Raw genomic sequence first — 26,377 nt, 5'->3', positions numbered from 1 at the left:
TAGAGGACATTTAAAAAAAATTTAATTCGTCATTTGTAATAAGATAAAAAAAAATATATTGATCTGTATAAAAATTATTAAAAAAATAAACAATTTAGATTTTACAAATTTTATATACAATTTATATGTGAATTTTTATATAATACTCATGGTCCTAATTTATTTTTTATTCTTCGATACGAGATTTTGTATTATTTATTTTAAAAAAAATTTGTAATAATTGTATTTTGATCCAAAATTTATTTATTTGTCTGTACATTGTTCTGTAAATTATCTATTTTTGTTTTGTAAATTTAATGTTAAGAATTTTTATCATTGATGTTTGATATTTAAAAGTATTTTGGTAATTTAAATCAATTGAAAGAAATTTTTATTGAAATCCATAATGATTTTCTTTAAAAGGGCAGTTTTCTTTTTAAACTAGTAAATGGGGTCTCCCTGGAGTAAAAATCCAGTTTTTTGGTCTCTTGGGATAGTGCATCAGCCGCCATTTCGAAAAACACGTTTCATTCACTCAAAAACGAATAGATTTAAAACACAAGTTAGTGTTTTATTTTTAAGATTATTATCTTTATTATAATAATTGACGAGTAACATAATTCTCTGCAAAATAATTACGATAAAGCTAATTTATACTCATATACTCATCGACTACATTGTAGTCGAAATCCGTATTAATGGTTAAAAATAGTTTCTAACTTGCTTAAGACACATCATTTAATCAATGTTTTTCCAAGAGATTTTGATTTAGGCAATTTTTCGTAGTTAAAACACTGTGACTTCGACAAGACCACTATTCAGGGTATCTCCAAATGTTCGGTGACGTATTTAACGACCGACGTAGGAACCAATTGGAACTCACATAATTGTCGTTTTGATGCTTGATGGGTTGCTCTCAAATAAACATAAAGAAATTGACAATTTTTGCTGGCGAAATCTAGAATATTTTCTATTTAGGATGAGTTTGATAAATACGAATTTTCAAGCCTATGTGTTATGGGAGTAATGAAGAGGGAAATTAGTCGTGAGTGAGAAATTAAATTTCCTAATTTGATTTAAGCAGAATCCATGCCGATTGGTATCTTTTGTATAAAAAGTAAGTCATTCTACATAGATATGTAAGGCTGAGGTCACACGATGAGTCAAACGTGCACTTTTTTCTCTTGCGGTTTAGAAATAAATTGTTTTAAATATAGCTATTTATCAGAAAATCAATTTAACCATACGATGCAGTTCCGTTTAGTAATATGTCTGCAAAAAATGTACGTTTAAATCGACACTCGCATGCCCGCACCCTTAAAAATGAAATATAGTTGTGTTCCTAATAGTATCAAAAACATCGGTGTTAAAAATTCGTTCTAGCTTTACGCTTGTATACAAAATAATTGTTGTTGTTATTTTTTTTATTCTAAGATTGTAGCATTTTCTTTTTTTGTTTTTCTTATTTGAGGAAAATTGGAATTGAATTCGATTTTCATAGCTTTTCCATTTATTATTCATTGTTACACTTTATGGCGATATTTTATTATAATTTTTTTTTATTAGTAAATGTTGAAATATTTGATAAATCCTATCTCAAAAAATATATCATTTTCCTGTAAATTATAAACAATTGATCTAAGAGTTTCAAAAGTGGTTTAAAAGAAAAATTTTTGGAATACAAAACAAACCGATTTGGAGGCGGTAGAGCAAATTAGTCGCCTGAAAAAAAAAGTATTAATTCTTTTTTAAACGATCTATAAAACGATAATTAAATGAAGTGCGTGAAAATACAAAATTTTCACCGCTCAAAGCTTTTGAATGCATCGTTTGCTTTTTACGTATTTTTGAACTCTGGCATTTGTTTTGAGATCAAAAACAAGCTTTCGTACATTGAAATGTATTAAATTTATCATAAAGTTCTTTTTATTGTAACGAATGCCACAGAGAAAAAATGCAGATTAATTATTCCTTAACTTTTTAACATCACTTTTGAACTTAATAATTACTATTATATAGGTCTCTGTGAATATTGTGCAGTTTGTAAATTTTCTGTTGGAACCTTAAATTTGTAATTCGTAGCATGTAACTACAAATTTTCATTCAATCATACATAACATAGCATCCAGTTTTTGGAAAACTAAAAAAAAAAAAATTTGCAAGGTGCTTCTTTTTCAAAAACAAAAGTAGATTTTTGACATTTTTTTATCATTGAATACCGCAGTAGTATATGTATACGTGTGTCTTTTTATAAAAAATTTATAAAACAGAAAATTAGATTTGAGAGCTTTCAGGACAAAAACTTTCATTTTCGCAAGTTTGGGAATTTGGCAAAGCATTATTTGTTGTGGAAATATCAACGATAATAAAAGAGTTATTAGACAATTCTATTTCATAATCAATTTTGGCACCATAATCGGGGAATTCGACCCAATGGCCCTGTGTGTGCACATTATTTGTTGTGAAAATATCAACGATAATAAAGAAGTTATTAGACAATTCTAATTCATAATCAATTTTGGCACCATAATAAGGGAATTCGAGCCAATGGCCCTGTGTGTGCATATGATAACGAAGTAGTTAACCATAATTTTCACATCAAAAATTAAATGAAGCTTTCCTTAGCAAATGAAAGTATGCTAATTATGATAATAATTATTCTCTCCTTGGAAATGTTGAATTTTTGCAATATATTTGAGAATATTTCAGTATTTTTTTTTTGTGATTGTATGTATGTGTCGCCTAGACTTCTAGAGCGGCAAAAATTCAAATTATCGAATAATTCAGATAGCAAGCATACTGTCTAGGGAATGTTTTTGACAAATTCGCAAAATTGGAAAATTACGTATGTTTTTGGTTTGATCGATCTTAAACTAGAAATTATGTGTTACTCAACATAAAAATATATAAATGTCGAAAGCACAAAAGAATAAAAAGCTTTATAATAATATAATAAAGACCATGTAATATTGTATAAAATTTGAATTTTCTTTTTTTTTATTGTAAAGATAAGAATTTTCTATTAAAAGAATTAAAAAAGGTAAGAAAGGAAAAAAACTAAATGGAGTCTAAAATTTCATTGAGGCTACAGTTACACATGCGGCAAATGTCGCCAGCGAAAATTTTAGTGATTTTTTCTCATGTCCATAGAAGTACAAGTTAAGTAATATTCATCGATTAATTCTTAAAATTACTATAATTCACGAATTATCTCATTAATGAAACATTAGATCCAAAAAATATTAAGGAATTTTCTTCTTAGAATTGTATCATCTACTCGTATAATCACCTAATTCTAATGCAATAGTTTCTGAACACCCCGAGATATTCTTACAATTACGATCGATAATTAACAAAGTCTTATTCCGTGAATGGAACATCTCATCAAAAAAATGTTAAGTAATTTTATTCTTAGAATTGTATCATCCTTAACCAATTAATTCTAATGCGATAGTTTCGGGACACCTCATAAAGAGCAGGCAAGTTGTATGATCACTTATATGTAGAAGTATCTAATTTAAAAATGAGACATGAAAAATTGTGAAAATAGAGAAAGAAAGGATCGGTTATTCAATTTTTTTTTTTGTTTCTTTAAATCGCGTACCTTGTTTACGCTATTATGCGCATCATTCTACTGCTTACCTCTGGTGATATTTGTCACACGTGTGACCTTAGCCTTATAGTTTTTTTATGTTTGTAAATTGGTAAATGTTTTCAGTACAAATCTTTTTATTTTCTAGTGTTTAATAAAATAATAATATATATATATAAAATAATATACATATTATACAATTTTCAAAAAAGAAAATATATTTATTGATCATAAAATATATAAAAAACTCTTTTTTCCTCCATATATAAACTACAATGTAGTGTGTATAGAGGTATTGTTTAAGAATCTTTTTGTTTGATAAAATCACTGTATAAAATAATTGACAATAATATTTTTAGAATTTTCTTTCTTTAAAAACAAAAATAGCGGCATAGTATTAAAAATTGAAAATCCTTATCTTTTGTATATCCGAAAAAAATTGATTGCCACCAAGTCATTGTTTCGAAAAATCGTTTTGAGTCGAAACTCGTGCGCCCCACATATCAAATTGTTGGTTCTCCCTTTTGTTAGTCACTTTATGGTTCTCCCTGCTAGTAGAGACTATAGTGGCAGCCAGAATAACTAGCCAATAATGATCGTTATCAACTATCCCTTTACTGCAACTGTATCAATAGGTGAGACTTAACATCCAATTGGATACTGGCGGTCACCAAACTCTAGCAAGTTCGAGAGTAGTAAACACTAGTGAAGCAATAAAAGCCTCCGGGCTACTTACAGCCGTTACTGGATGTGTCTAAAAAGACAGTGGATTTCAGTCAAGTGCAGAAGCGAAGATTTAGAATACAATAAAATTTCAATACATTCTAAATAAATTTAGTAGTCGATATAAAATATAACTTTGAAAGTTTTGATAGTTCAGTTCGATACATACTTTTTAAAAAAAACGAAAATAAAATACTCGCTACTGGCTGGGCTGCCACAACTTATTAAAAAATGGAGGTCACTACTGGCTTCTTGTGAATTAAAACAAATGAATTGATTTGCAACGTTTCATCTCTTTACATAGACTTTTTCAAGCTGTGTAAAATACGTGTAATTGATGAACTTGCCGTGTTGTATTATTACTAACTTTTACCTCATACGGCTTTTGCGGCATTGGCCCAGTAATGTAGAATTGATCTCAATCAACAGGCATCAAATGGGTTTTTTCCGTTATGATTTTCCATTGCAAAGTTGATTCGAAATAAACCAGCGTTGCTAAACCTGCGTTGTATTAAATAAACATCATCAATAAATAAATCAAAATAAAAGTCAAAGTCAAAATAAATAAATAAATGTTCGCTGCATTTCATTATCCCACTAAATCACGAATTTTTTGTGAAACAACGTATTTTATATAAATTGGAAAAAAATTTGAATGTGATTTATCAAATGAAAAGATTTTTAAACTTGTAAATATGTTTAAAAAAATTTAAAAGAAAATAATGGAAGATGCATAATATTATGAATGACTACTAATTTTGTTGTTAAAAAAAATTTCTATTTTTTTGTTGAGATATATTCTATTTTTTTTAAAATGTACTTTAAACTTTGTTGTACTTATTATACAGATTTTATGCATTCATTTTGTGAATTAACTGTAAATTGCACACTCAATAGAAATTCAAATCAATTAAGGCTTCTTTGCATTCATTTTATGCCTTTAGTCCTTTGATTATGTGTAATAATTCAAAAAATATTATAAAATTAATAAACTTTTTTTTTTATCACGTTCAAAACGAAAAGTATGTATAACCAAAATGAATTACCAGGAAATTGAACTAAGAATATCAAATCAGAACCAAAGAGTATAGGGTAGAGGAGAAGCAGCCCATATGAGCTAATATAAAATCGTAGTATACGAGTTTCAGCGCCTCTACCGAGTAAGGCTTTTAAACTTAATAGATAGTAGTCGCCCCCGCAAAGTAGTCAAACTAAAAGTCATACCCGCAAAGGCCTACAAACTTAATAGTTGATCGCCACAGACTCCAGATGTCACTTAAAATTATATTCCTGCTTCTTCTCTACCCTATACTCTTTGATCAGAACATTAAATTTCATCCAGTTGGACGTTTCGTCTCTTAATTGAGACTTTTTCAGCAATTAAAAATTATAATTATTAAAATCACAATATAATCTCAACTACATAATTATTTGAAAAAACTAAACAAATAAAAGTTCAGGAAATTATGTAGTTGAGGTTATATTGTAATTTTAATAATTATAATTTGCAGTTGCTGAAGAAGTCTCAATAAAGAGACGAAACGTCCAACTGGATCAAATGTAATGTTCTGATTTGATATTCCTAGTCCAACTTCCCTGTGATTCAATTTGATAAAATAAAATGTCGACGATCTACATGCCAAAAATTATCATTGCAGTTAATTTACAAATTAGCCTTCGGTTAATTTTAAATGAAGCTAAAAAATATATAAAAATATCTATTTCATAATTATTTGTTATCCTTTGTTGTGTATATTTCTAAAATTTTATCAGGCAGCATTTTAAGGGTTATTTTTATCTTAAGTGTTAAAAAAATTTTTATTTTTTCAGCTATTCGTTGAATGCAAAATAGAGCTGGCATCAAAGGTGGCAATATTAAATACAGGGTGAACCATCTGCAATTGATTTGGAAGTAAAACATTATTAGAGATAATCGAAACCTTGCTATTTTCTTTGAATTTATCTGAAAAATAAAGTGCATAATTGAAGATCTAAAAGCCGACATTCAACATTCCTAAAATTAGGGGAAGTAATATATAGAGCCTCACTATTTGTTTACATGAAAACTAAACGACTAAACGAAAATCTGCAGTCTCACGTGAAATGGACTCTTTCCATGTGACTTCCATGGCTCAGGTTTACGGATACCAAAATTTTGGCTTATTTTGAAATGGCCAGCTCTTACTTTTAATTATTACTAAATAATATCAACCTCAAATTTCAGTGAAGGCATTTCTAACTATTTCAAAAACCATGAGTGTACCTTTTATGTAGTAATATTGCCTATATTTTCTAATAGATGGAAATTACTTTTTATAGAAAGTTGTTAAATTTGCAACCTCTAGTTATAGCTCTATTCTGAACCCCAACGAATAGTAAATTTCACTTACTGATGTTTCAATTAAAAATTACTAGAAATCCTTTCCACTACCTTGGTAATTGATTTGATCGATAACAATTTTTTTGGCGAATAGAAAATTTAATAATTGTTTTTCATTTAATTTAACGTTAAAAATAATAAAAAAATCAATGGAATTGTGCCATAAAAAATTGATGCCAAATGAGGAATTTCGTGAAAACTAAAAATTAAAATAATTAAATATGACAATGAATTTTATCAAATAAAAAATTATTTTTAAATTTGTATAATTGAAAATTTACCGTCATTAAAATTAATCTGTAAATATAATATTAAATTGAGAAAAAAAGAGAAAATTAAATATAAAAAAATGCTGTTTACAACATTTTAGAAAATAAAATGTGTTTTATATTAAAATTATATATTTAAATGTTTAAAAAGAGAAAAAATCGTAAAAATGTATTGAAAATTTTGCATAAAACATTTCCATTCAAAGAAAAAAAAAAACAAATTATACAACAAAATAACTAAATAAAAATGAAAAATATACACTGTGTGAAAAATTATTTAGAAAATTTATCGCACTTCTCAAATCAAACATTTTGAAAAAAAAAATTAAATGTAAGTCATTTATTTAAATTATATATATTACGTATATATATAGTTATATCTGTGAATAAACAAAATATTTATAATATTTGGTTGAGGATTTTTCATTTGATTTCTTCATTTTCAGTGGAACCGCAGTAATACAACAAACATTTTGCTAGGCATTGTCGAATTATCAAATTTGTTGGACTATAGAGAACTGCTACAGACCACCTTCAGTTCGGAATTTCTTGAAAAAGAGAGTATCTTGTAGTCCGACCAATTACATATCAAAGTGATAAGATTTCAATCATTTTCTAACTTCAAGCACCAAGTATTATTAAATCTGCATTGTAATTACTCTTAAAGGTATGTCGAATTACAAAGTGTACCGAATTAGATAGGGTCCGGATTACTACGATTCTACTGTACCTAATTTCCAGAACATGAAATAATAGTGATTTCGTATAAGAAAAAAATCTCATATTAGATTATAAGGACAGACTGGCTACAAATCGAGAAAATATCAAAGAATATGACCAAGTATTATTATGAAAATTAGGGAAATCTAAGAAGAATCAAAAAATCTTAAAAATATTTACCTTTATCCAAATTGGAAACAAACTTTTTTTTTATTTTTACGATTTTACCGATATCCGACTTTTCGAATATCAATATTCCACGATTAAAAAAAAAACAGAAAAATGCCAAGAAATTCGAAATTTTTAGTAATAACGAATTTTTTAAATTATCCTTGATGTATTATAAATTAATTACTGTGGCCACATCCTTGAGCCGATAGTTGTTTAGACTCTTATTACTCGACTGTGCGACACAAAGGAGTGGTAATCCTTACATCTATCGACTTAATCTTGAGAGGGTCACTAAAGATATGGCAGTAACGAAATTTCAATATGACGACCACCAGACGTTTTAATGTGAAAAAGAAAATAAATGAAAGTCGACGAACTATGCTAAGTGGAGTATCATTGATTAGGTATTGAACAAAACTAAAAAGTGAAAAATCAAAAAATATATTAAAAAAATCAAAAAACCCGACTGCGTTTAATATAAACTAAAAAGAAAAAAACAAGACAGTAGCTTAGGTACATTGCGACTTTAAAAGTCAGGACCAATTATAGACTTGAGCCGATATATATTTTAATGGGTCCCGACTGTTGAAAGTCGTTATGTATCTGGACTTGTTTTTTTCTTTTCAGTTTTTATTTAACACAGCCAGGTTTTCTGATTTTTTAAGTTAGTTTGGATTACTCCCTAGTATTTAAAAAATCTGAATAATTCTTTATTACTATATTGAAAAATGAAATTGGTTGGGAGAATTACGGGTCCTGAGGTGACACAACATGATGACTTCTTATCCAAACAGTTATGTCAATGAGGCATATTACGCATAATATTTTTTATTAACCAGAATTTTAACATAAAATTAGTGAATTACAACGTAATAATTAATAAACATTTTTACATCCAACAAATGGAATATCTTCTTCAACTTCAATCTTTTTCATATACTTAAAGTTTTCCAATGGTGGACATTGGAAACTGGTAATATTCCTAGGCATTATCATTCCATGTTGAAATGCAGCACGTTCTTCAATATATTTAATAAACGTGTTCATTGTTTCTGGATCAACTGCTGGTCCTACACCTTTTACTTCCTCAATTTCATAACGTACTTGTTCACTAGGTAATTTTACTATCAATCTCAATCCTTTAGGTTTTGCAACTTCCTCTCTGAATATTGTATGTGTTTCGCTACTAATATCTGCAGTGGTAAATCTTGATTCCAATTCGGTCAGCATACTTGGTGTAGCACTTGCCATATATTTATTCAAATGAAAATGTGGTGAACATCTACCCAAAAATTTTGAAGTAACTGATTCCACATTACTGTACGGACTCTCTAAATTAATTACTTCTCTATGATGCTCATCATCATTTTGTGGTAAATTAGGACTAAATCCTCCTCCTTTATCGCCTCCGTTCGATTGAATGGTTTGATTTGATTGAATGGTTTGATTTGATTGAACGGTCTGATTTGATTGAAGCGTTTGATCTGATTTAGCGGTTTCATTTTCTGTGAGATGGGATTCTTCTTCCCCTTCTCTAATCTCAAATGTTTCTTCATTTTCATTTAATGATATGCTTGAAGGTATTTCTTGAGACAGGTCATGTTCGCCGATTATTTCGGAGATAGTAAAGCTTTGTGTTTGTGAAATTGAAGATGCTAAATCCGTTGGCTTCGAGATTTTCGCACTTTCTGTAACGATGCTTTTACCTTCTTGTTTTTGAATAATCTGTCCACTTTCTAATTGTGAAATTATTTTAATTAGATATTTTGATAAAATTTAATACCTACTAACTAAATAGCCAAGAATTTCTGATTTGCCACTCTTTAGACAATAAAAACCCTGTTTTTCTCTTTCCCCCTTTGGGTCAAAAGGTAAAACATCCGTGGCAATCATAAAAACTTGAAATGTTATAAGGTAATCCAAATGTAACATTAGATAATTTTGTAGCAGCAAATCAGCCCCGATTGAAAGGTTTCAAAAAAAGTTATAGCGATATGAAATTACAAAACATATTTTTTTAGAACAAAATTATTTTTTGTTGTGGTCATGATTTTTGAAATCTACTTTTTCTATTTATACTAATAATTAAATGAATTTATACTAATAATTAAATTTATGGACTCAATAAGGCTAAAAATCCAAAAACAATGTTGGGAACGTATATTATGATAGTGGAAAGCTTAGAATTAACATAAATAGCACAATTTTTCCATTAATTTATATCATTTTATGCCAATGCCTTACCTTGATCAACAACAAATCCTTCACTTTCTCTGGATTGTTTTGCAGGTACTTGATTTCGAAAAATATTCTCAAATTCTGGTGGAACGTTAGACACTATTGACACCCTATCAGTTTTATCAGGAGCCTCTAGCTCTGGTTTAGTATCTATTTTAGTTAAATTTATTGGTACATCTGTTTGCTGTTTTTTTCGTGATTCGTCAGACATCTCACTAACATAAAAAAATACATTCAGCATGTATTTGGTCTCTGACAAATTTAACTCAGCTAAAAATTTGTAATACTTTAAAAATACATCAACTGGTATCATTGCGCTACCGCCATCAGGTTCCTCTGTTAGTAAATTACAAATAAGCACCATTGTTTGTGTTAAATTCTAAAATAGAAGAGACAGTTTTAAAATTAAGTTCCATTTTCATGAATTCATTGCAGAAACCGATCGTTTTTAAAATAGCAATAAAATCTTCAATTTTTGCATTTAAGAAGATTTTATTAACATAAAAAGCCGATACTGGGCAGTCGATTCGCTGGAAAATTCCAATTTCCCAAATTGTTTTATATAAACAAACTCTACTAGCTAGACCAATCAATATTATACCACTCTTAATCTTACACGCACCTCTAAAACTAGTTTGGGCCTTCAGTATAGCTCTGACCTTCGCTCTCAACCTTCGATTCGCTAGGAATTTGAAATATTAAACTGGATATAACTCGAAAACGGCCAATTTTATCCCAAAATGACATGAGATCTTTTTCTTTTAAATATTTTCCAAACCCAAAATTTAAATTTTATGCTTGCTTTTTTTAGGCGACGAAATGACCGTGTTCTGGACCATATGACCAATGTTTTTGTTTCCTGTACTTATGTAATAAGCAAAAGTTAAAGTTTGTAACGCTTAGAAATATTGATGGTAGAAACAAAGATTTGGTAGAGAATAGCCATAAAGTTATCTAAGTAGTCCATTTCCGTTTGTTCGTCTGTCCGGTTTACAAGATGGGTCCGTGCCCAATGACCTATGTTGCTATGAAATCAACCTTAATTTTTGAGTCCTGAGCATAATAAAAAAAATTTAGTTTTATATCTCTTTTCGTTTTTGTGTTATCGTGTTGTCTGGTGGACGGACATTCAAACGGACAATCGGAATATGATTTTATGAACACCTATACCAAAAAGCTCGTAGCATCAATATTTTAAGCGTTACAAACTTGAGACTAAACTTAGTATATCTTGATATATTTCATATATACTATGGTATTAAAATCTATATAAAAGTCAAGATGTTCGTTTACACTACGCTCTGAAACCACCGATTTTTGATCCAAATTACAGGAAAGTTTTTTTTCCGGTTAGTGAAGGTCAATTTTTTTTTATTGCAAATTAAGTTTTTTAAAGAAAAATGGTTGAATTAATTTCTAAGTTCTATAAATTTTCAATAGACGGTGGAGACAGTTGTGAAAATTTCCGATGGCGCTGTGTTTCAATTTCAAATATTTTTTTGATGATTCGATTAAGTCAATATGCGTCACACAAATGCAATATAAATAACGTGAGTGTTCAGTTTTATAGAGCTATTTCAAAAACGATTAGTTCTCATTGATAACATGAGATTAATATTATGCATACATCACTTAAATATCCTGCGGCCACCGCTATAATCTTAAACCATGGCATGGTAACTGCATTATCTATTTGCGCTGATAAAAGTAATTTTATCAATTCCTCTTGTGGCATACAAATTCCATCCCATCGTACATATAAATCAGGATAAGATATCATAATATCTGGTGATTTTCCAATCTGAAAGTTAAAAAAACTCATTCCAAACTCAATTTTCCGATCCCGAAGTATTAAATTAATTACCTGTCTCAATAAAACTTTTAATAAACCAGGTGTTAATCCCATATAATTTTTGGGTTCTGGATACTCCAGCCGTTTTTTCTCTGGCGGTGTTTCATTTTGACTCAAAGCTCGAAAATATGCAGCAGACCATCTATAAAATATATTAATTTAAAAAAAAAACGCAACCAAAAAAAAATCTCGTTTTTAAAAAGAAATAGAAACTTTTTATATTTTATACCTTAATAAATCTGTTGGTTGCGTTCGAATTGCAGACTTTGCGTATTGTTTTAAAATTTGCGGCAACATTGGTGAAATATGAATTTGCTGCGAGCAATACATTGTTTCAGGTAATCCCGACATTTTGGAATAATGTCACTATTCTTTGCAGGACTTAAATTATGTATCGAGTGTATAAATCGAATTTGTATAAAATGCTTGAAATATTTTCAAGGTATTGTTGTGTGTACATCTTTGAAACTATAGTAACGGGTATTGATTTAAAAAAAAAACTATTTTTATTCTCTTACGTGATCAATGACCTTTTTGACTATAATAACGAAATAATAATTTTTGATTATTTTCGAAGGTCAAAATATTTTATCAAATAACAAATCGTAGATATTTAGGAATTTTACTAAATGATTTTCATTAACATTGTCTGTTGGAAATACAAGATAAAAAAAATATTGAAGAAAAATTCCTTTTTATTTTTACATTTTTTCCATAGAAAAGCGAAGAAAATAATAATAATTATTCGATAAAAAAAATTGCCTCTAATATTCTTCTAATTCCAGAGCCGGAGTTACATTTAGTGCCGTCCCAGGGCACCGTGACGTCACGATGTTTTATGTAAAACATTTTGTGATATGAAAATTTGGCATTCATTGCATGTCCCTATATTCTTTTAATAAATGTATTTTTTTGAAAAATGTCCCTAACTGACCCAAGAAATTACCTCAGAGATTGACACACCTCTCACTGTACGGAAAGATAGTGGATGCTCAGTCTTTGTACTTAATGGTCTAAGGTAAAATCATAATGAATGTACACAGGCCCGCAATTACCATGCAGGCAGAGTAGACACGTACCTGGGGCGACAATAAAGGGTTCATTTATCGACAAAATTCGCTAATAAAAATTATTCTCCAATTTTCACGAAAACTTCGTTTTAGGCTAATTTGAACTGACACTCAAGCGATGTTAAAGACTAAAATTTATTCAGAATTATGGTTCTATTAATTAGCTTCACATCCAGGCTGAAATAGAAACTTCAATGATCTCATAACGTAATATCTTAACAATCATAGAATAATTGCTTAATAATCGATTCATTAACCTGTTTTTCTAAATTAGATTTTAGTATTTCGAATTAAAATAACAAACCGCAGGCAAAATATGCAAAAATGCAGTTTCTGAAATATCTCTTTGAACATATCCTGTAATTAACACTAAATAAATATTTATATCATAGAGATATTATAATGTATATTCTTATAATATATCTCTATGCTTAATATCTAAAGAAGTTGTAAATCTGCCTGTTCATGTTTCTAGATTAAAAAAAAAGGTAATCGTGGAAGTTTCAATTTGAATAAGACAACTTTGTAGATTGTAGTTGAAATACGACTTTAATATATTTTTTAAAATATACAGCTTTCTTCTTTATCACTAAAATAAAACAGATGCATCACGACATCTATAGAACTTTATTAAAATCACATAAATCATTCCAATTATCTTTTCCTTTCTCTAGTAATTCTTTGTAATTCGATTAAAAGTGTTATTATTTAATTAAAAGATTTGATTAAAATATAAAATGAAAGCATAGGAAGTTACGAATAAATAATTGAATGTTATAAAAATAATCTATTTACATATAAAAACATGATCAAACATTAAAAATATAAGCTTTTAAGAAATGATTTTCAAATACATACATTTATTTAGATTCATTGAATTGATTACATGATGAAAGATGAGAAAAATCACGTGGCCTGATTTAATCAACTTTCGTAGATTTGTCTAGTTTTTTTATTTATTTCTATAAACTTTTTGAAACATACATTTTAAATGTAGTGAAGTTTTTAATAAAAAAAAATGTTATTGGTTTCTTACCGAAATGGCAGAATATGTGATATTTATAAATACGTGTTATGTATCTAGATTATTGACATGGATTTTGCGGCTGTGGACGCTACAATACAAGCTATAATAGGTAAGTTTTCAGATCGTCATTTGTTTTTATTGGGATTTATTTATCGATCGTGTTTTGTTTGTGATTTATGTCGATTGTCAAATGTTTTGACAAATGCATACAATTGATGCTCAATTGTTTTTATGAATCTTAGAGATGGATTTCAGGAAATGGTTGGATTATTTTTGTATAGTTTATTTACATTTTTTTGACATTAAAATTTGACATTTTAGTGCTTATAGTACACCTTATCAAGCATGTTCATTTGATGATCAACATATTTTAATGTAATCGAGTTATGTCATTATTTTTACATGGAATTGTAAATAGCATAGATCATACAGTAACCTGATTTTATATAAATTGCATTTTTGTTTCTTTTGTTAAATATTTTATTATGGAATTTTCATATTTTCTATTAAATGTTGTCAAAAGTTATGATGCATTAGACCACGGTTTAATTTTTTTTCTCGATGATTTAGGACGATGAATTTCGTAAAAAATTGCATAAAATGTAAATTAAATTATGTATGCAAGTTTTAGGATTTTCCAGAATTATTATTATAAAAAAATTTACAAGGCAATTAATGAGTTGACCTTTAAATTTTTAATTCTGATTTTGCAATGATTTTTAGGGCACGTTTTTGTAGATTGTTTAATCTTGATAATTATTAGTTGTTATAAACGTTTGAAATTATGTTAATTTTTTTAAATAAACATTTTATGACAACAAAAATTAATCCCTCACATTTTTATGCTTCACTGTGTATGTTATTTTAGGGGAAGGTGTATTGCAACCCCATAACAAATAAATAATTACCTATTTGTGATCATGAAACTACATCAATATATAGGCTAATTTTATTTTGACCAAAATTATTCTCTAGAGTCCAGGTGATCAATTGATATTTACTTGAGCAATTATTAAATGAAAATAAATTTATTCAGGTGATTTTTTATTCTTTTACCCTAGATTAACAATCAGTGGTTTCTGAAATAATAATTTTAGACATTTTCAATATGATGGATCCAGAATTGTGAAAAAATAATTAAAAAAGTACTGGGAGATATTAATTACTAATTATGCCCAGGCATGGACTCTTTATCTGAGAAAAAATATAAATTCTTTTCGATTGCCCTTTTATCTTTAATCGGAAGAGCTACAATCTTTTGGTTTATTAAAACCAGATCTGTTGGTTTAATAAAACCAGACTGTTTGGTTTAGTGTCTTCAGGAATAATAAAATCGAAATGACTAAAATGATTAGCATAACTTGAACTAAAATATATTGCTAGTAATTCATTTGATATATCTGATAATAAAATTTATTTTTTAATTTGTTAGCAGTGTTCCGTGGCTCATCCGTGTTAATTATTGTTTTGTTATATTATTTCTCTTCCTTATAAAAGTTAGTTTTACAATGATTTGCTATTTTTACTTTTTTATTTCTATTTTAGAGTAATTAAGACTTAAAAAACATAATTTTTTTTCGGGTTAGACTTCGGCGATATCTTAAAAATTATTCCAAAATCGTTAAATGAATTCTATTTTTGCATTTTTTGGGTCAATATTACCTTATATATAAAATTATATCAAGTTCCGAAAATTTCTTTTGAGTTTTTCGAATTTTTAAAAGGGAATTTTTAGAAAATTTAGATAATTTCAAGAAATTAGGGGAAATTATTTTGTCTTCGATTTGGATGAAAATTGTTTTCTAGAGTAATTTTGATCTTATAATACAAAAAACGGATTCCTTTATTGATTAGACTAGTTGCTTTTGAGAAATCGACTAAAATCGTATCTCCGGGATGATATTTGAGCAGTTTCTTTAGTCGATATCTTAGAAACTTGCCGTTTAATAGAAAAATCAACCATAATAGGCAACGAAACTAGGAATATAATAAGTGCACATAAAAAGCATTAAATTATTATATACTCAAAAACTGCTCACTTACAGTTATTGTTTAAAAACAATATGCAGCATCAGTTTAAAATAAATAAATCCGTCAGTTTAAAATAAATAAATACAATGCAATGATTCTTAAAACTATAGTTCCTAGCCTATGCTTTACATATAATACTTCATCTTATTTAATAAAATACATTTAAATTTTATAAACATGAATATGAGATTTAGAAAATAGAAAAATTTATTACAAAAAACCAAATTACAGCGTATTTAATTTAGACACCTTGTATATACAAAATTAAACACAGGTAGCTAGCGATAAATACTTAATAAACACAATTTAAAAATATATAGAGCTATGATCAAAGACCCAAGAGTAACAGCAAGGTGGGTAAGTATTTATGATAATATTATTTTGATAGTTTTATTTTAGGGGTGAGGAATTAGGGTAGTTTTATGTACATCTAGATGTGTGGTATATGATTGCTTTCTCTACATACATAGAGGGTAATTATTATTATTGTTTAAATGGTTTTTGTTACCCTTTTTTTGAATTAAATGTTGAAATTATATTCATGAAGTATAATAGCTAATTTCCGCATGTCGGGTATATCGACTGGTATCCTAAAAATTGTATTATACACTGCTCAATCCGATTTTTCTATATTTTGGGCCAATATTACTGTATATATCAAGTTACATTAAATTCCGACACCAAATATTTTTATACCATGTATATATGAAATATACATAGTATATTAAGTTTAGTCCCAAGTTTGTAACGCTTAAAAATAATGATGCTAGGAAAAAAATTTTGTCATAGGTGTTCACTAAATCACCTAATTAGTCCATTTCCGGTTGTCCGCCCGTCCGTCCGTCCGTCTGTGGACACGATAACTCAAAAACGAAAAAAGATATCGAGCTGAAATTTTTACAGCGTACTCAGGACGAAAAAGTGAGGTCAAGTTCGTAAATGAGCATCATAGGTCAATTGGGTCTTGGGTCCGTAGGACCCATCTTGTAAGCCGTTAGAGATAGAACAAAAGTTTAAATGTAGAAAATGTTCCTTATCAAAAATTAGACAACTTTTGTTTGAAACATTTTTTCGTAAACATCACTGTTTACCCGTGAGGGCGCCAATTAGGCGGAAATTTTATAATATGTACTATACTTGATTATCAGTTATGTATGTGTCACATGTTTGTATGTGTAATGTGATAAAGAAATCAACACTGACTATGTATGGTATTTCAACAATTAACTTAGTCAATTGTTTGTTTTCACTTGTTTTGTGATATCTTCAAATTTTTAAAGGGTAAAAAATAAATTCGGTAAGATTTGTTGGTTTTCAATTTAGGTAAAAATTAATCCCTAGAATGTTTTTAAAATTTGAACCAAAGAAATACTTGCCCCGGAGAAATTTCTTTAGTTGATACCTCAGAACCTTGTTTTAATCGCAAAATCCACCATATTATCATTGATCAATTACAGTTAATCGAGGAAATAAAACTGAGAGGAAAAAATTCCGCGCTTGTATATTTTTATGGAAGCCGGTGAAAAATGTTTGTCTGAATGTACTCAAAAAAATCATATCCACTCGAACTTGTTTGTTTTCTTCGATTTACGGCTATGAAGTAGAATAGAAGTACCCTACTTTCGGACACAAAATTCTCTTTATTTTACATTCAGAAAAACTATTGAATTTTTTTATATTAGGATGAATTTTTGTTGACTTCGAGTTGAGACATAGTTATTGAAATAAATACCACGATACTCGAAATATAATTGTATATTAATAAATTTTATTTTAAAATACAATAAAAAAACATACAACAGACTTACTTATTGCAACGCAATCATCGTCATTAATAATTATCGTCTTAATTTATTCATAAATTAAGCTATTGACGATGGTTGCGTTGCAAACGAAATATCGATATTTAGCGAACTGAAAGTCTGTTGTATGTTTTTTGATTGTATTCTTTAAATAGAATTTCTTAATATAGAATTAGATTTTGAGTATCGTGGTATTTATTTCAATAACTATATTGGATTTTGTATTTTGGAAAATATCTTACGGTTTTCAAATCAAATTTTTGACCAGAACCACAAAATAATATTTATTTTCGCCAATATCGAATTTTCGACAAAAATATTGAATGTTTAAAGAATGTTTATGCAAAATTTTAAGTAGATTGGGCCAAAGAATCACGCTGTCCCATACAAACTTCACCACCGTTTTTCACGCCCTTAGGGGCAGAATTTTGGAAAATCCTTATTGGGTGCCTAGTCATGCAAAGAAGATCAGCGGTTTAGGCTATGCGTTGACCATCAGTCAAATGTATAGATGTGGTAGTATATGATTGTCCGTGAAATATCGCGCAAAAATGACGTTTGCAAGTTTTTGAAGTTTTGATATTTCTATTAAAAGTAGTCTGGATCAATTTTCTAAGCAATCCTTCGCAGAGATATTTGTTACCATTTGATATTTCATAAAAAATAACTTTCATTCGGTAAGCAGATGATATGAGATTTTGTAATTTATAATATGTATAACATTATATTTATCAGATATGTTATTGATCTGTTCCCTATCCACACGGCTTGTTTTATTTTATTTGGACACTCTATGTAACGGTGTAATAATATTTTTTGTACACATGTATTCGGCTTGATTATAATAATATGTTAAATAGTTAGATATATCTGTAATGACTAATATTGTAATGTGTATAATCGATTAATGATTAACCGTTTTTCACAAATTTTTTTACTATTTTGTATATTTTAAGAATGTATGAGCATGACAACAATGTTTGATTTAAAGGCTCAAAATTTGTTTGTAGGTAGTCTTTTACTCAAAGAATATGTGGTTAAAATTTCAGCTTAGGTATCCGTGCAAATTTTTAAGAAAAAAGTCATTAAAAATCGATATAAAATACATTGGCTCTTATGGAGGAATCTCAAAAAACGACATATTTTGGAAGTTTTTGATAATTTTCATTTGGAATGAATGAAAACAAATTAAAAAAAAACTTTTTAATAGAAAGTAAACATATTAGCAATGAATTAGAAAAGAAAAAATTAAGTGTCACCGTCCATATAAGGGATGTAAGAGCAGGGTAGATTAAGGGTTAAAATTATTTTTATCTTATTTTCAACTTTGATGATGAATTTTGTTATAACTTCATGAATGTAGACGAAAAATAAGAATAAAATTTTGCGATATGTGTCTTGGTTTTCGAAATATCGAAAGCTAAATAATTAAACAAAATTTTCAATTTTCGATATTTTGAAAATTAAGCCAGATATCGAAAAATTTTATTCTTATATCGTCAAGTAATAATATAAATTTATCATCAAAATTGAAAATATCTATTTTTAAATTTGTGCCCCCACTACCATGCTCATATATCCTTAATAGTAATATTAAATAAAAAATTTAAAGAAACGATTGACATAAAATCGGGTCTGATCGATTCGTAAGTGGCATCGTAGACTCTTAAAGGGATAAATCGATTTTAATTTTTTCCTCTAATCCGTTTGATTATCACCTCTCTTTTAGTTGTTTTCGGATACGAAAGCATTTAAAACATAGCTAAGTACACTTTCGATCAAATTACCTTTAAAAAAAATCAAAATCCGTTTAGGAGCTGCGATGCCACATCATTTGATCAATTTGGTTGCTCCTAAACGGATGAACTAATTTTGATTTTTTGTTTGTTTGAAAGTTAACTAGATCGAAACTGTTCTTAGCTATGTTTCAAGAATATTTGCTGAACCGTTTCTGGATCATTACCCCTTAGTTGTTTTCGGATACGTAACACTAAACTCGCACTTGAAACATAGTTAAGAACATTGTCGACCTCCTTAACCCTTCCCCGAATAACCTTTCAAACAAAAATAGAGAAACAAATTGGTTATTCTGTATAGAAGCTACGATGCCACAGACACACAGATACTCAGATACACCTGACACGTTAAACTCCCCCCCTCCATTTTTTTCATTGGGGGTTAAAAAACGATGTGAATGATTCTAAAAAAGTTTATAATTTATCTGTAACTTAAGTTTATTACATTGTTTGTACCTTTGATCTAATTTGATCTTTTCAATTACCGAAAGCAGTTTACGCTGAAGTTTGGCTACAAAAGTCTCAGTATACGATACCAAACATCATTGGGCTAAAATTGTGATAACGTTTTTTTTCAACAAATTCGTTAGAAATATTCTATTTGAGTAAACTAAAAATCGTTGTTGCTAGTCCAGGTCACGGACAATATGAGTGGAATGGGTAGCTTCATCTCCTCGAAAAATTCCGAATGAGTGAAAAACCCTGATGATCGTCAATTTTTAAAAAGGCAACGTTAAAATTTCAAATTCGCTCCAATGCCTAATCAATTTTTTGTATTTTAATACATCTTTCGACTACAATGTGGCCATCATCAATTTGAATCATCAAAACGTAATTATTTTCCTGAGAAATACATTACTTGAGGGCTTGATGAATTGATGAATTTGGTATCTGTTTATAAAGACGACTTTCACAAAATCAATGTTGTTGGGCAATCGAGATACGGTTTTTCTTGTTTTTATTAGTCTGCAACTTTCAGAAGTTTTTAATAGTAGGAGAGCCCACAATGCTAAATGTGTAATAAGTCGAGCGTCATCGAGATCTATTAGATGATTTTAAGAAAAAAGTCTTATTAAGTTTTCCCATGTAGACGAGTTAAAACATATCTTTATCAATTTTTTGCCAATTACGTTTGCATTGCTGTTTTTCAAATTCTGATTCTTGTAAATGTAGATAAATAACATGACCAAGAAAAATACCCACTCGAGATGCATTTTTATAGCGATAAAAGGCGTCGCTAGCCAATGCGCCACAGGAGGAATAGGTTGATGAAAGATTTAGAAATTTATGGTTGTAAAATAAACAAATTCGAGCGATTCATGAAGGAGAAAAATGATGCTGAATTCCGGAATTTGAACGGAACTCCGAAATATTGCGAGAGATCCAAAATTATAAATCTGACTATAAATGATTGGCATTTGGCTATATTTTTCAACTTTTACACGGTAAGAAAAGCATAGCGTTTATTACAAGGCTAGGGGCAGATACACAAAAAATATCTGATAATACTCTATATAATATTGCCGTAAGATCCATAACTATTCTATTCAGTATAAGTGCAAACACTATGTTTGTTGTCACACTGCTCGTCACTCTATTATTTTTAACCTATTTTGTCATTTTAATAAATATTGAGGGAATAAATTTCGATTTTTTCCCCAATTTCCTACATCAGTTTTTTGTATTAAATAATAGGTATTTCGACTACCAAGTAGTCATCATCAGTATGAATTAGCTAATCGTAATTACTCTTATGTTACTCGTTGTGGACTGCACAACTGCACTTTGGTGCAGTCCGCCACCAAATTAGCAACGAATAACATAAGAGTAATTACGATTAGCCAATTTATACTGATGATGACTACTTGGTAGTCGAAGTACGTATTTATAAAATACAAAAAACTGATCTAGGAAATTGGGGCAAAAAGCGAATTTTTTTTTCGAAATATCCTAGAGTTCATTTATTATCTTTGAAAATATTTATATAAATATTGAGGGTATGCCATTGTAGCATCAGTGACTTACCGTGTAGTGGCTGTCTATAAACTATATGCTCGAGTGTCATTGAAGCCCTTTAATTTATGATTTCGATAGATCCAATTTTTATTGATTCGGCATGTACAATAACATTATAGAATTTTAGCTATAATATGTTTAAAATAGATATGCTTGTTATTTCACGTGTACAAAAATAGCTCCTACATCATATATGGTCTATGTATGATCTAAAATATCTACCCATGTTAGGAGAAAAACAAATATATAAAATATAATATGGTTTTTCCATATCATTTATCATGTTTTAAATTTATAGTGAAAAATATAAAATATTTTTGATGGCAATGTATGTAAATCAAAGTTGGATATAGTAATATTATACCACCCGTATACTGATTGGATAACAAACTGGGTTTTAAAATTTATTTCCTCAAAAAATATTCAAATTATGTACAATATCTACATCTTAGTATTGTCTGAATTTTTGATATGTTATTAATGAAATGTTATATGTTACCCAACTCATAGTGGGGTAGGTTAGGTTAGGTTATATTGGCTGTCCACGAAGGATGCACCTAGGCTGTAGAGCCCATTGTGTATCATATATGTTTTTTACAACGTTTCCGCTGATACATAGTGGGGTAAATCAACCGAACTTTGATAATCAATTCAAAAAATTTTGGAGAAGGCTAATTTAAAAAAAAAAAAGGTTTCTTTCGTTGTAAAAAAACAAAGAAAAAGAATTTTCCTGGGTTCGGAACGTTCCGCTCGATTTTCTATACGTGGTTTTGGGGACAATTTATATCTACATTGTTTTCTTTGGTGACGTTTTCTTGAATTGCTCTGCTTCTATTGATTGCATTGAAGCGAATAAAAAAAAAGAATTGTTTGTTATGAATTTTTGTAACGAATTTGCCTGCTATCAAACTCTGATCAGGAAAATAATCTCAAAAGTAAAGAAAACCGCAGTAGCCCCATATTTTCTCTGATAACTTTTCGAGAAATGGAAGAATTGAGTGAAATTCTGGAAAAAGATGTAATTTATAATCATAAAAAAGTGTAAAAAATAACCGTTTTCAAAACCTGAACAAAAATTGGAAATTTTCAAGAGATGTACCTTGCAATGATGCAAATCTGGATTCTTTCGATTTTTTTCGCTTTTTTGTTTTATAATGTTTCGGCTCATTATCAGGTTTTGAAAAAAAAACCGTTGTCACTATTCGAAAGTACATAATAAACCTGCAATTAAAAAAAATTTAAAATTCGATGATTTGCCTGAACTGTGAGACTGATTACTCTATCACATTACACATACATACATGTCACACATACATAACTGATATCCCCATATAATACATATTATATAATTTACGCCCTCACGGGTAAAAAAAAATTGGTTATTTTTTATAAGGAATATTTTTTACATTTAAACTTTTGTTCTATCTCTAACGGTTTACAAGACCCAATTGACCTATGTTGCTCATTTACGTCCTGAGTACGCTGTAAAAATTTCAGCTTGATAACTTTTTTCGTTTTTGAGCTATCGTGTTGACAGACAGACGGACAGACAACCGTAAATGGACTAATTAGGTGATTTTATAAACATCTATACCAAAATTTTGGACAAAGCATCAATATTTTTAAGCGTTACAAACTTGGGACTAAACTTGTATACCTTGTATATTACATGTATGCATGATATAAAATGTTTTCCATATGTAGCCAACTTAAGTAGACACTGTGTATATGTCTAATCTGTTTATCAGATGGATGAAAGTTTCCTTAAAGCATGAAAGCATGTAATAATAGGCCGTGCTCAACTGTCATGTCGGTCAATCAACAATTTCTCAAGTATTTCACAAAATCTTAGTTAATAAAAGCTTGTTCAAAACATAGTTGATTGAAAACAAACATTTCTGTGTCTTATTTTCTATACCCCTCAATTTACTTAATTTTTGTTCAGTGTATATATATGGAATAAATGTAGTTTTATTGTACATTTTGATAGGAATATTATTTAACAAAGTCAAATATGTTTGATCAATAATTATTATTAAAAAATATAGAGCTTTTATAGTAAAGCTTGAAGCTTATTTATATATGTATACATGCACACACCTACATATACAGTACAGTGACATTAATTTATATGTTTTGATTATCAAAAGCTCGTCGAATTCATGTACTTAATTTACATATGATATTATTAATATTGTTTTGTTTACATTGTCTTCTTTAGAAATTTTTTTCTTGTCTATTCTAGCAAGGGGAATTACCTTTTCATTATATATAATGTCTTTATAAAAAAATTTATTTAAAAAATCAAGAAAACCGACAGCATTAAATTTAAACTGAAAAGAAAAAAACTATTCCAGTAGTTTACATAGCGATTTTAACAGTCGGAAGATTTGAGTCGGTCTAGATTTTAAGGATCTCGGCTGTTAAACTACTGGATTTTTTATCAGTTTTTATTTGACGCAGTCGGGTTTTTGGATTTTTTAATTTAATTATTTGATTTTAAACTTTTTAGTTCGGATTTTTAAATATCTACCTATTCAATGATAGCTTAACATAGTTCGTCGACTCTCACTTTTTTTTTTCACAATATGGCGTCTGGTTGTCGCTATGTTGAATTTTCATTACCGTCATACAAATAAATTGACGTAGAATCATTAAAATCGTTCCACACGTTTGATCTTTAGTGTACCGCAAAAGAACTAACATACATACATGCTATATACCCTGTTGTTCTTTTGTAACGTTCTAGAGACTAAACGCGTGGACCGATTTTAATTTTTAGTTGTCGCCATATTGAATTTTCATTATCGATTGAAATAAGAATCGGTCCACGCGTTTGGTATTTAGTATATCGCAATGGAACAAACATACATATATGGCATGATAAACACATTACCACTCCTTTACGTCGCGCAGTCGGGTAAAAAAAAAACGATTCAATTCCATTAACTTCGTAATCATGATCGAAACAAAATCATCGAATGTCCTTTGTTATGTAAAGTAAAATTTAGGATTACTTAAGTTTTAAAAGACTAGAACTAAGCTGAGGTTTCCGCGTGACTAATATATTGAAAAATTTATGAACTTGATTGAATGAACAAGGCCCTGTTATAAAGCATATTAGGAGAAATGGTAAATCGCAAAAACTTTACTTTAATTATGAAATAACTTTGTTTATAATTGAAAAACAATCTTTTTAATTTTTGAGAAAAATTTCACATGCATCCCCTAATTTGGTTTTTTTAAATAAATTATAAAAAGGCCATATGTTTTATTTTATATTTAAAAAAAAAATATATTATTCAAAAAGTTACGAATCATTTTAATATATCGATGACAAAAATTATTGAAGCATATAGAAACAATTAAACGGACACACTGATGCAGTACGCTTGTCAGTTATTTGTATTATTTAATATTAAAGACAGGTGACATCGAAAATTGAAAACAAAAACACACCCTGTTTTTTTGTCCTTTGGTGTGCGAAAATAAATAACCTTTTCAACTTAACTAACTTTCGATTAATTAATTTTTATTTTTTAATTGAATTTTGAAATAATAATGCAAAATTAGGAAATATGCTTTAATATTGGCGGCAGTAAGGTTGGTGGAGGTCCTGAGACCAGTTGATTGTGGGGGCTCGTTACCAATAAACGTAAGAAGTCGGGTGAACAAAAATGAATGCGGAAATATTATTATTTTGTCAACTCCAATGATAATTATTATGTCTAATGTTATGCAATAGAGAAGTTGCATGTTTTTTAATTTTATTTTTTTTTCGAAAGTTTACTAAAAATTAATAAGAACATTTTTTTAAATTGATTTTTTGAGCGAGCAATTTAATATCATTTCGGTTCGAATCGTTTGAAGATTTTCAAAGAATCTGAACCTTTCACAGACAACTTAAATATGGTGAGATTATTTTTGATAAAAACTTGGTTAGAGTGCCTATATTTTTTAATACAATAAAAGTGCAATAAATCTATAACTGGGAGAAAAGCTTTAACTCGGAATTTACCTCTTGATGACAGCTGACCACAAGATGTTTTTCAAACCCGATTAGCTGCAGTCGTATGTTTGATTTTTGAATTTCCAAATTAGTAACGTAGTTTTCAGTTTTCGCTAATTAGTAGAGATCCAAAAGTGATAGGTACTGGAATTGTTGTTTATGCGCCTCTGATATTTGGGAATCACTTTTATAAGAATCTATAGCGATAGTTTACGAATAATTATTTAAAACCATTTTATTAACAAGTTTTAATTAATTAGACTTTAGTAATTTATTAATAACAGGAAAAATAATTTTTATTAAATTAAAAAAAATTCCTCTTTTAGGTCTGTTCTCGGAACTTAAAATTCGTTCTAGTTAAATTTTTGTTACTTATTTTGATTGTCCTATAGTCAAATTTTTTGTTACTTGATTTAATAATTTTACAACCTGCAAAAAAAAAAACAACTCTATTTTATGAAATCAGAATTCAAAATATTATTATAAAGGCAAAATTTATATAAATTCAACAAAAGTTCTAAAATTTACAAATCTATTAGCTTTTTTAGATACTTATAATGGTCAAAGTGATTTTGCGATTGCGAACACATAAAAACATTTTAAACTTGATGAAATGAATGTTATGAAAAGTGTATTCTAAAAGGTTTTTTGATTCTGAATGCGAACAGAATATTCGAGATATTGAAAATATTTCAAAACTTT

The 26,377-nt window shown here is 28.6% G+C and overlaps 2 protein-coding genes across 6 annotated transcripts in view; one reads left to right on the top strand and one right to left on the bottom strand.

Annotated features, from left to right (window-relative positions):
* Positions 1-8,617: 8,617 nt before the first annotated feature.
* Positions 8,618-14,113, bottom strand: LOC123300908. 4 transcript variants are annotated; one of them, XM_044883580.1, is made up of 6 exons: positions 14,031-14,113; positions 13,853-13,963; positions 11,937-12,066; positions 11,700-11,873; positions 10,079-10,451; positions 8,618-9,570 (listed from the first exon to the last, which is right to left on the bottom strand). In XM_044883580.1, exons 3-6 carry the CDS (start codon positions 11,976-11,978, stop codon positions 8,711-8,713), a joined length of 1,449 nt encoding a protein of 482 aa, XP_044739515.1. In that variant the 5' UTR covers positions 11,979-12,066; positions 13,853-13,963; positions 14,031-14,113; the 3' UTR covers positions 8,618-8,710. The 4 variants fall into 4 exon arrangements, with proteins under 4 accessions (XP_044739515.1, XP_044739516.1, XP_044739517.1 ...); XM_044883581.1 differs by lacking the exon at positions 13,853-13,963 and having other exon boundaries at positions 14,031-14,085; XM_044883582.1 differs by lacking the exons at positions 13,853-13,963; positions 14,031-14,113 and adding an exon at positions 13,004-13,111.
* LOC123300900 (myelin regulatory factor homolog 2) overlaps positions 13,892-26,377 on the top strand; it is a 46,584-nt gene continuing 34,098 nt past the window's right edge. For both annotated transcript variants that reach the window (XM_044883565.1, XM_044883564.1), the window contains exon 1: positions 13,892-14,130. In XM_044883565.1, coding sequence (XP_044739500.1) covers positions 14,088-14,130 — 43 coding nt within the window. In that variant the 5' untranslated portion in view covers positions 13,892-14,087. The remainder of the gene's footprint in view (positions 14,131-26,377) is intronic.

Source organism: Chrysoperla carnea, chromosome 5 (assembly GCF_905475395.1).
Source record: "Chrysoperla carnea chromosome 5, inChrCarn1.1, whole genome shotgun sequence".
In the NCBI taxonomy this organism is placed as follows: domain Eukaryota; kingdom Metazoa; phylum Arthropoda; class Insecta; order Neuroptera; family Chrysopidae; genus Chrysoperla; species Chrysoperla carnea.
The sequence above is the reverse complement of the archived record's forward strand: the minus strand, read 5'-3'. Positions and strand labels throughout refer to the sequence as shown.

What these genes read in the sequence shown, in the direction of transcription:
- LOC123300908 (XM_044883579.1), bottom strand. Translation starts at nt 12,275, where the DNA reads ATGTCGGGATTACCTGAAACAATGTATTGCTCGCAGCAAATTCATATT. An exon ending in CCGCAGGATATTTAAGTGAT is followed by an intron (nt 10,452 to 11,699) that starts GTATGCATAATA and finishes CTTCTATTTTAG; the next exon opens with AATTTAACACAAACAATGGT. An exon ending in AGGATTTGTTGTTGATCAAG is followed by an intron (nt 9,571 to 10,078) that starts GTAAGGCATTGG and finishes TTTCACAATTAG; the next exon opens with AAAGTGGACAGATTATTCAA.